This window comes from Triplophysa dalaica, chromosome 2, assembly GCF_015846415.1.
Source record: "Triplophysa dalaica isolate WHDGS20190420 chromosome 2, ASM1584641v1, whole genome shotgun sequence".
In the NCBI taxonomy this organism is placed as follows: Eukaryota; Metazoa; Chordata; class Actinopteri; order Cypriniformes; family Nemacheilidae; genus Triplophysa; species Triplophysa dalaica.
Window position 1 is genome coordinate 11,917,015 of NC_079543.1, and position 10,905 is coordinate 11,927,919.

Here is a 10,905-nt window from a genome sequence, read left to right on the forward strand (position 1 = left end):
TTTGCAAAATTTGTATCTTTAGGGGTACAATGGCTTGTCATTGGGGCAGTACCCTCAAAGGTACAAAGATTGGACCCTTTCACACAGGTACCCAGACAGCAAGCAACCATTAAATCAATGTTAAAAATAGTTGGTTTGTCAATGTTAATTGCATTGCACTTTTGTGCCCACAAATAATGTTGACATTTTTTTTTTCATTTCAACATATCACCATTATTGTGATCGATGTTTGCTTTAGTTGGGCTTCTGAGTCTTGAGTTTTAATATTAAGTTTCTTTATCAGTTAGACATGAAGAATCAGTGTGTGAAACTCAACAATGGTGACAAAAAAACAAAAGAAAGCTTTGTGCTGCAATCCGTGCTGGGTTACATCATAGTACAAAACTCATTCATGACTCCCAGCATTGCATGCAGTTGATCTGTTTAGCTGAATTAGTTTGATGATTGTCACCATTGTGAGATTCAGACACCGTTTCTTCATGTCTATCTGATTCAAAACGAAACACTTTTATGAAAATCATTTGACCTACGTGTTGGACAGCTAAAGAAAACTTAACATTAAAACTCAAGAGCCCAACTAAAGCAAACACTGATCATAATAACGTTGATTTGTATACATTTCAATGCAATTAACATTGACTTATCAACTATTTTCCCCATTGATTCAATGGTTGCTTGCTGTCTGGGTACCAGCGTGAAAGGGTACAATATTTGTACCATTGAGGGTACTGCCCCAGTGACAAGAAATTATATCCCTAAATGTACAAATTTAGCATTTTTTTCTGACAGTTTTGAGACAGCCTGAACAAATAAGACGCCAGTATTCAACATAGAGAATTAACCCTGAACTGCGACCGTCAGTAACATGGTAATGGAACTATGAGTCATGCAAAATTGTTTTTTACAGAGACAATTTTAATTTTAATTACAGTGCCATAACCCACACATTAGAACAAAATAATAAACATCTTTATTTACTATTTTAAAAATGATGTACTATTAATAGAAGTTTGCACATTTCCAAGAAAAACAAGTCCCATATTTGTGTGGGTCTTTCTCTAAACACCACAAATACTTTTTTGTCTACCTATAAAAGTTTTATTTTTTCCATTTACATGTATTGTATACTCTTATTTTAGCTATAGTGGACCATTTCTTCTAGGCACATAGGATATTAAACGATAGGACATTAAACTTGTGATGCCGATTAAAATTGTACTTTAATACAGTTAATACAGTTTTACAGTAACAAAAACATGTTTCAAATATTTTACATAGTTGAACACATAAAAATATAATGTCAGTTCTGTTCCTAGGAATAAATCATTCCTTGAAATTATACATTTATAATAAATATTCAGGCCAATCACTCAAAATATGGGATCATTTTAAAACATCTATGTATTTTATTTTGTTCTATGTAAACTTTTATCCCACATATAACATCTAAAAAAATAACTAAAACAAATGTTCAGTGGTTAATAAATTGCTAACAAAAATGAGCTTCCTTTTTAATAAATCAAACAAACCAAGAGACATGCTATGACTATCCTTCATCTTAATCGTTATCTTTAAGAAAACAGTACCATTTTACTTAATAAACCTCTCTCCAATATCGACTTTGAATAAACAAAGCTTCATTTGTTTTCTTACAGTTTCTCCAGGTCATTCAGATATGTTTACTTGGGCCTTTGGGAAGTTTCAGAAAAGCAGATTGGCATCCATATCCTCTGTTGAAATGAAACGATGCAGAAAGTGAAAAAACTAACCAGGGTTGATTGTGAAGCAGTTGATATATTTAAAGTGTCACTGAATAAAAACTTTGCTTGCAACTTTGAGCTGATTGGGATAAGAATTTGAAAAGGAATGCATTTACCTTCCTTAATGCCAAAGCAGCTGCACCACTCCCTGAAGGAGACAAGCTTGTCCTTGTCATCATCACACTTCTGGAAGAAGACAGAGGTGCAATGCTCCATGGGTACCAGGGGAACACGCAGAGGAGACAGCTCAGAATGAGAGAGGAACCTGCAATGATAGTCAATTTCAACTAATAGACAAACCTCAAATTACTGCCACACTCTTAAAAAAGGTGTCTCAAAAGGACCTTCGGTTCCATAAAGAACCTTTAACGTCTAAAGAACCTTTCTGTTTCACAAAGGGTTCTTTGTGGCGAAAAAAGGTCTTTCAAAATAAGAAAGATTTGGTTCTTTAAAGAATCTTTGATTGAATGGTTCTTTGTGGAACCAAATCTGGTTCTTCTATGGCATCGCTGTGAAAAACCTTTTAAGCACCTTTATTTATAAGAGTGTAATCTATGTTCAAACATTAAGGGTCACGTTACCTTTCTTCACTTTCTACACGAGTAATAATGAACCAATAAAAAACACAAAAATAACACAAATTAAATTAGGGACTGAAAAAATAAGGTAAAATTATTTATATTTCTTCAAAATGGTCATCTTTTGCCTAATTTGTGAAACGTACAAGCAGCTTGGCACCCTGAGAAGCAACAGTATTAAGGTTCACATACTGTATATTTTATGCTCTTTAGGCTGCTTTTTTCATTTCGGTCATCCATTCAATAATATTTATTATTATTATAGAAAATTAATATGTTGTCACAATATGCACACAATATATTGACTGTACACTCACCTTACTAACACCATACTAATACTGTGATTGACCCCCTTTCGCCTTCAGAACTGCCTTAATTCTACATGGCATTGATTCAACAAGGTGCTGAAAGCATTCTTTAGAAATGTTGGCCCATATTGATAGGATAGCATCTTGCAGTTGATGGAGATTTTTTTGGATGCACGAAGCTCCTGTTCCACCACATCCCAAAGATGCCTTATTGGGTTGAAATCTGGTGACTGTGGGGGCCGTTTTAGTACAGTGAACTAATTGTCATGTTCAAGAAACCAATTTGAAATGATTCAAGCTTTGTGACATGGTGCATTATCCTGCTGGAAGTACCCATCAGAGGATGGGTACATGGTGGTCATAAAGGGATGGACATGGTCAGAAACAATGCTCAGGTAGGCCGTGGCATTTAAACGATGCCCAATTGGCACTAAGGGGCATAAAGTGTGCCAAGAAAACATCCCCCACACCATTACACCACCACCATAATTGCATTAATAAGAAATTGAACAGGTGTTCCTAATAATCCTTTTGATGAGTGTATATATATATATATATATATATGTAAAAAAGATTTTCTCCACATAAATAATTTGAGATTTAAATAATTTCAGACATGCATACTTCTGGTCAAAAGATTTTTTTAAATCATGAAAACATCTCTGTCAAGTGACCTCAAAGTTTTTGAATGTATATAAACCTAAATGAAACCAGGAAAAACTAATATCCGCACTTTCCGCTCCACAACTTTAATCAATAATCAGCAAACGTTTCGACTTCATAAGGTACGATGTGTGAATGCGCACGCCTTTTTGAAATTTGTTTTCAAATCTATATAAACCTTTAATGTTGCCTATAGGAGGGTTTTTGGCACTGAGTTTGTCTTTTGCTGTAAACGTCCCTCAACCACATCCTCTAAAAATATCACTGAAACTCCTCAATGAGGCTTTAGCCTCAGACGGTTTGCCCACAAACCCATAGACTGTATACTGTACACACAGCACTCAGAAAAAGCCAGACACTTTCGAGGAAGAACCAGTGACTGAATCTGGTACAAATGTTTGAAAAACATCCACCAGCAAACCTGCATTTTCCACCGTGGGCTATTGCTAAAATGTATCCATCCCTCAAGACCTTGTAAAAAAGATTGTGGTCGCTTGCTTTAAATGTCAGTCTTTTCCGACAAGTTATCTCCTCTTGACCTGAATTAGCTGCAAAGTAGACATGACTTACAACATCTAAAGAATAAACAAAAGAATACTGCATGGATCCCACCTGTCTGAAGGATGTTGGTCCATCTGTGCAAACTGCCAGTGGACAGGATAAATGTACATATTGTAGTTCTTCTCAAAGTCCTGCAGTAGAAGCTCTATGAGATGATCACCTGCATGAAGGCGCCTCTCACTTTCATAGATCTTCTGAACCTGTCGAACAAATTCAGATCCATTTATGAACAACTTTGTTTAGCTGGTTTAGACACAATAGCGTCAATTGCTTTTTATCTCTTTCAAGAGTTGGATTGTGGAATGTGTCTCCAGTTTATGTCATGGACACATTAATTGTCTTTATTGGATGGCAATGTGATAAAATGACACATGCTGTATATTTTTGAGAGACATACCCTGATTCTTTGTTTAGCTGTGAGAAAGCCAGAAGACATGGAGTCGTGCTCATATAACTGCAGAAGGACATTCTTCAGCCAGTCTCGCATACGCAAAGGAAACTGAACAAGCTCTGTCTCTAAACATGGAGCAATAACTGCCAGACAAACAAAATAAATATTTGCACAAAATAGCACAACATGACAGCACATGTATGAGATCTCAATCTGATGAGTGTGGCTACGTTTGGAGGATCTATCATTTTTGAGTATTTGGTGGCCTCCTATAGGTCACTTTCATATTGAATGTTAGCGCAACATTTATGATTAAGTTTATAAGGAAATCCATTGTAAATCCTGTATTTAAAAGTAAGTTGTTATGCTAGTATTGTGGATTTTAACAATCTTACAATCTATTCTTACAGGGTTGCTAAATGTATGAGTCACACTGGCATCATTGTTATGAAATTTAGCATTGTCTAGCAGTCGAATCAAAGGTTTTCCTACATTTGCAGGATCCTGTGTAGTCCAGATGAAGTCTGTGGCCCTTTTTGGTTCCCTCAAGGCCACACTTTGTGGCAAAGAGCTGACAGGATGTGTCATATGTCTTATTGTCCGTTCCACACACCTACAACAAAAAATCCCAATATCAGCAGCATATTATTAGTCTGTGTAGACATATGCAAACGGTGAAAACTGTTGTGTTGCAAAAAACACTTACATGGTCAAACTCATTCAGACTGGGAGGGCATGCTGAAGGCTCCTGACACACACAGGTGGGCTGGTTGTCATTGTTCATTTTGCATGTCTTTCCTCGCTTACAACGAAAACTCTCACAGGGGTCTGGATTAAATAAAGACAGAATGTGTTTAGTTAGATAAATATCCTCCGTACAGGAGAATACTTAAAATTTGAGAAAAAATGATGTAGCCCTGTCCATAAGTGATGACATCATAAATAAGAGTTGACAAAATACCATTACTTGGCTATTCAAGGAAAGCATTTGACTTACTTTGGACTATTTAACACTCTCTGAAGTATATTTCTCTTTATTTTGCATATTATTTAACATATTATTAGCTCAGTTGCTGAACTTCAAACATCTATGACTGGTTTAAAAGGTTATAATTTTAGGTTTTATATCCGAATCTGTGTAAAACAAAATTGCTTCTTTACATATCTACTTCTCTTTTCTTTACATACTTTGTTTCGAAATGCATAAAACTGACATTTCCTGTGAAAATCCGACGACTTACTTTTAAATTACACACTACTTTGTTCCTTTTGTGCAACGAAAATAATTTCAAAGAAAGACACAGCAGAACTACAGCACATCTCACAGAAACCCACCGATTCATTGTGGAATGATTCAGTGTTCTGAATATCTGAGCAGACGTACGCACTTTCGCTTCTCCAAATACAGCGCAGCATGTTTTTGGAAAATAAGCCATTTTTGTCGCTCGTAGAAGATTTGGACGTTGACATATGCTCTTGTACAGTACAGTGTATGTCATTAATAAGACCTCGTTTACATCGCAGATATCTGCTTTGTTCAGCAAATTAAATCCCAATTTAACCCCTTCATTTTACAACCTGATCCCACAGGAATTCGTAAATATTTTACAAGGCAGTTTATTTGCATGAATTTGTACGATGTGAAAATAAAGCAATAGGCCTACTGAAGCCACAACCCTAACCTTAACGTCACTGACGCGGAAGCAAATCGTCCACAAATATATAAATGAGATAGTACAGATTCATACTAGTTGGCCAAAATTTGCCACATTGTAAAATAGTTACCCTTTTGCCATGAGATTGGGTTGGCATGTAACCTTACTGTAAAAAAGAGTGCCGGCATTCCTTTGGTTCTGTTGGTTTGCATAGTGTAATGCAGGGGCTAAAATCCATTGACTTCTTAAACCAGGCTGCATCGAAAGTTTGAAAAATTCTGCTCAGCAGATTCCCAATAAAAATTCAGGCCTGTGGAAACACATTGCTGTGATAACACTTACCAGCTGGCACCTCCTGTCCGCTGGGTCGATGGGTGGGTCTTATGTCAGGATATAGCTCCATAGCGGCTTTAATCTGGACTGGATTTATCCCAACCAAACGTGACTGTACAGAGCACGAACCAAACACATCAAAATCAGTTATTGCTACAAGATTTGTAGGTTATTGTTTGTATTCATTTCATAACAGTCTGTTCCTATCAAATAGGGAATTCATAAAAGAATGCACTGGTTATGTGATGCAAATTCATACCCATTTCCCATTCTTCTTTCTAGGTTTTGGCACTGTATTGTCAGTGGGATCCACCTGCTTCTCTTGATCTTCTCTCTGCGTATGTTCTGCTACAAATGTACTGGATTGGTCATTCTGCATGTCCTCCACATGCTCCTTATTTTGCTGCTTCTTGCCTTTGCCCTTTCCATGACCATTCTCATTCTTCTGCTTCTTTTCCTTCTTCACTTTCTTGTCACTAGTAGGAATAGAGTCCTTCTCACCGAATAGATCACTCTTCTCACTTTCACCAGTTTTCTTTTCAGCCATGTTGTTTTTGTCATTTACAGAATCATGAAGTGGTTCTATCCGCTCTTCTTGAGTTTTCTGAATTTCGGCAGACACGTCCTGCTCAGATTGTTTCTCTACAATGTCCTCTTTGGAGTCCTCAGAGCTGCTCAATTGTTGGGAATCATAGTCCATGGCTGTGGGGATCACATCTTCCATTTTCTCCACCTCTTTATCCAGAGTGCTGATGGAGTCCTTCAGCTTGATGGGCAATGGTTGTGGTGGATCACGATCTGATGCATAATCCAAATCCATTGGTATCTCTGAATCGGTACTGCTGTCAATTTCCATCCCATCATCATCTTTATTCTCACCTTTATTCTTGTTCGTCTCATCTAATTCTACTTTTGGAGACTTCACATGTTCCTTCTTCTGATTCTCTGTCTCCTTTACCGCTTTACTCTCTCTTGGACTGTCATCATATTCATCATCTTCCACAAGATCTTCTGCTTCCTTGGAGTCCTGCAGGAGCTCAGTCAGTGCCTCCTCACTCAGGAGCAAAGGAGTGTTCTCCTCACCTCCCTCTGAGACTTTGATTTCTATTTCACTCATGTCTTCATCTTCTTGGTCCTGAGTGCTGGACTCGAAAGGCAGAAATGTGGGAAGAACGCTGCCTTCACTGTCATTAGGCTTCACTGATTCTGGCTTGTGCTAAAAACCATAAAAGATCCCTTTTTAACTTCTAACAGATGAATAGTTTTTCTTAAAAAATAAACGTTATGACTTGTTTATAACCTCTAATGCCAAGAGGTCACAGCTATCAAAAAGTAATTTATTGCTTATACATGGGTGTTGATGGTGCATCATCTTATACACTGTCAATTTATCAAATGTAACCCTGGACCAGAAAACCAGTCATAAGGGACAATTTACATAGGGCCGAGATATAACTTGTAGAAAATTTACAATTTAGCCTAATAAAGAACAGTGTAAGATGCAGCTTTTTCAGAATTACCTGTCTCTCTGGAGTTTGGTTGTGTTTGGAAACATGCTGGTTTTTTTCATGAGGTTTACTTTGCACCTTAAAAATAAATTTAAAGAGTGATGAATAAAAAAGTGACTTAACATTTTGTTTTGATTTGCTATAATTGTGAAGTCATAAATAAGATATATTGCAAATGAATAAATAGTACCCTGTTGAGTCTCTACATCCCAAATGTTGCATAGTGTTTGTGTGAGTATCATATGCACACTTAACGCCTACTTTTCCGCGTACAAAAAAGAGAGTTAATCAATCTTCCTTCAACTGCAGGTTGGTCTCTATTCCAATTACACTGCCGGTCATAATCTCTTTCCAACCTAGTAGTTTGAGGTTATCTATGGCTAACCACTTGCGATGTTGTAATTTCCTTTCTGTCAGTGGAGTGATGTATTGTTTTACCTCTGTAGCCTGATGAGCAACTAAGGTTAAGACTCCAGAATTTACATGACATTCTCCTTGTTGCTTCAGTCCCTGATTTAAGGAAGTTATTTAGCCATTTTAAAGCTACACAATTACATGCTCATCTGCCATGAGATTGTGTCATTGATTGTTCTGCACAGCAAAAAAATGATTTCAGAATAACCCCTTTTCATTACCTCGGGTGAGTCAGTATAACAATATCTAGTGTTTGAACTCAACAAACTCTCTCTGTTGACCCCTATATTTTAATTGATTTCCTTACCAATTAACCTGTTTCCTTCACTTTATCTAAACACTTAATAAGATTTCATCAGCTCTCAAAAAGCTTACAAAATTGTACTTACTAATTGTATCTGTAAAAGGTTGTTGGTTCAGATGAAATGTATGTAAACTGACTTTTCAAAATGTTGATCGTTAGATTTCAGATCACCTCCAGCTGAACCCTGCCAAGACAGAAATACTTGTGTTTCCGGCACACCCCACGTTGCAACACGATCTCACCATCCAACTTGGCAATACCACAATCACTCCTTCTAAAAAAGCCAGGATCCTCAGAGTCGTATACGATGAACAGCTGTCCTTCAAATATCACATTGCAAGGACAACGCGGTCATGACGATATACCATATTCAACATTATAAATGTTAGACCAATTCTCTCTGAGTATGCGCACAACTCCTTGTCCAGGCCCTGGTATTCTCAAGGTTGGACTACTGCAATTCTTTCCTTGCTGGTCTTCCTGCAACGGCTATCAAACAACTCCAGCTGGTTCAAATGCCCCAGCACGCCTCGTCTTCCAACAGCCCAAAAGGGCTCATGTGACACCACTTTCCATTTCTCTCCACTCGCTACCGGTTGAAGCCCGTATCAGATTCAAGTCACTAATGCTTGCCTAGAGGACTATCCCTGGATCTGCACCAGCATACTTCAACACCCTCCTACACTCCTACACTCCTACACCCCATCAAGAAGCCCGCATTCAGCAAATGAGAGGCGTCTTGTATTGCCTTCTCAAAAGGGCAGCAAATCGCATTTCCGCTCATTTTGCTTCACAACTCCTTCCTGGTGGAACATTCTTCCTAACTCATACAGGTCAACCACATCTCTCACAACATTCAAAAAACTACTTAAAACCCATCTCTTCTGTGAATACTTGACAGACAAATGAAATGAGTTTCTCCCAACAGGTAGTGGTGTAGCTTTTGTTGAAACTAGTAACTTTGAATTAGAACCTATTGTATTATTACTCCTAAATGACATATCGTCTATTGCTCCCTGTACTCTCTGTAAGTCGCTTTGGATAAAGGCGTCTGCTAAATGACTAAATGTAATGTTAATGATGAATTGATGAATTTAACTTACATATGCAGACAGTGCTGCGGCCAAAAAGCACAACAAAAATAGGTGTTTCTTCATTTCTAGAAAAAATAGAAAATGTGTTATTTCTTACAAGATAAGAAAAGACTTTCTTCGATGTTTCATGTTTTTCAGGATGTGACCAACATCATCTTGTCTCAAATCAGCCTCTTTAAACTATTCAAATGACACAATATCCCCACCCCTGTTATTATTGTCTATGGGAATTCTGCTTTTCTGCCCATCTGCATGCTGGACATGGTGCTGCCATGAAACCCCAGCATAAATCGGTGGCCTCAGTTGTCATGGCAACATGGCCTGGGAGATGAGATTCACTCAAAAGTCACATTCAAAGTCTGGAGGGGCAAAGCAAACATCAGAAGCTACCAGACTGGAAAAAGAGTTGACTAAGTACACAAGCGGTTCGCCTCTTGCACAGCGACAATGTGCCCATGTTGATGTGCACAATGGTAGGGCTGCAACGGCATGAAGATATCACATACCAAAAGATGATAAATAAAGACAGCAACATTTCATCATTTACCTGAATTTGACATGTTTTCATTTTATTTGTAACATCTATGTTTACGTAACAAATATTGGGAACTGTTATTGAACATTCTTTTAAAAGAAGCACAGTAAAAATTGCTTCTATTTTTATTGCACAGTGAATACTTTGCTGACTGAATGTTAAACATAAAAAGAACTTTCATAAACCATATAATGAATAAATAGATTTAATTATTGCCAAAACAGTACTTTTCATCAATAAAAATTAAAGAGACAAATTATTGGTCAAATTAATGACATTGCATCATGCATACTTCACGATAGATACAGCATAAAAGAATCATTCAGTTACCTCGCTAAAATAAACAACTTAGACTTACCTGAGCTTAGAGGAATGATGGAAAGAGGAAACTTTAAATGGCAGCAAAACACTTAGACGCAGTGACTCAAAGCCCCTCTCATTTATGCCTCTCTCAACACCGAAGTACATCAGATGCCCTTCGTGTGCAAAGGGGCATTAAAGGGGGGAGGGCGGTGAGCTTTTCTGAATAGAGTAACATAACAACACAGCCATTGCAACTTTAACTTTTTCATATAATTTAGTATACATGTGCATTTGGGAAAAAGGGAGATGTGCCCCATGTTTGTGGCCATTATTTCAAACTTTCACCAGCACTGGTAGGATCAATTCAATGCAAATGTCAACCTTAAGGTGAAAAAAAGTTTTTACCAAAGGTTTTCACTACACTGATACACTAGGTCAGATGTCAATATTTGGTGTTTTAAATTCCCGTGTCAAGTTTTTTTAAAGTTTTTAAAGCAG

The 10,905-nt window shown here is 37.3% G+C and overlaps 1 protein-coding gene across 1 annotated transcript; it reads right to left on the reverse strand.

Moving 5' to 3' along the window:
• Positions 1-952: 952 nt before the first annotated feature.
• Positions 953-10,580, reverse strand: sparcl1 (SPARC-like 1). The gene is made up of 11 exons (XM_056730977.1): positions 10,463-10,580; positions 9,579-9,634; positions 7,770-7,835; positions 6,509-7,465; positions 6,259-6,361; positions 4,968-5,089; positions 4,754-4,874; positions 4,268-4,404; positions 3,922-4,070; positions 1,877-2,025; positions 953-1,730 (listed from the first exon to the last, which is right to left on the reverse strand). Exons 2-11 carry the CDS (start codon positions 9,630-9,632, stop codon positions 1,702-1,704), a joined length of 1,887 nt encoding a protein of 628 aa, XP_056586955.1. The 5' UTR covers positions 9,633-9,634; positions 10,463-10,580; the 3' UTR covers positions 953-1,701.
• Between the last annotated feature and the right edge of the window lie 325 nt (positions 10,581-10,905).

Excerpts from the sequence above, each read along its gene's own strand:
- sparcl1 (XM_056730977.1), bottom strand. The coding sequence starts at position 9,632 with ATGAAGAAACACCTATTTTTGTTGTGCTTTTTGGCCGCAGCACTGTCT. Across the intron at positions 6,362-6,508 it reads GAAAGAAGAATGGGAAATGG|TCACGTTTGGTTGGGATAAA; the intron begins GTATGAATTTGC and ends TGCTCTGTACAG. Across the intron at positions 4,071-4,267 it reads CAGCTAAACAAAGAATCAGG|GTTCAGAAGATCTATGAAAG; the intron begins GTATGTCTCTCA and ends TTTGTTCGACAG.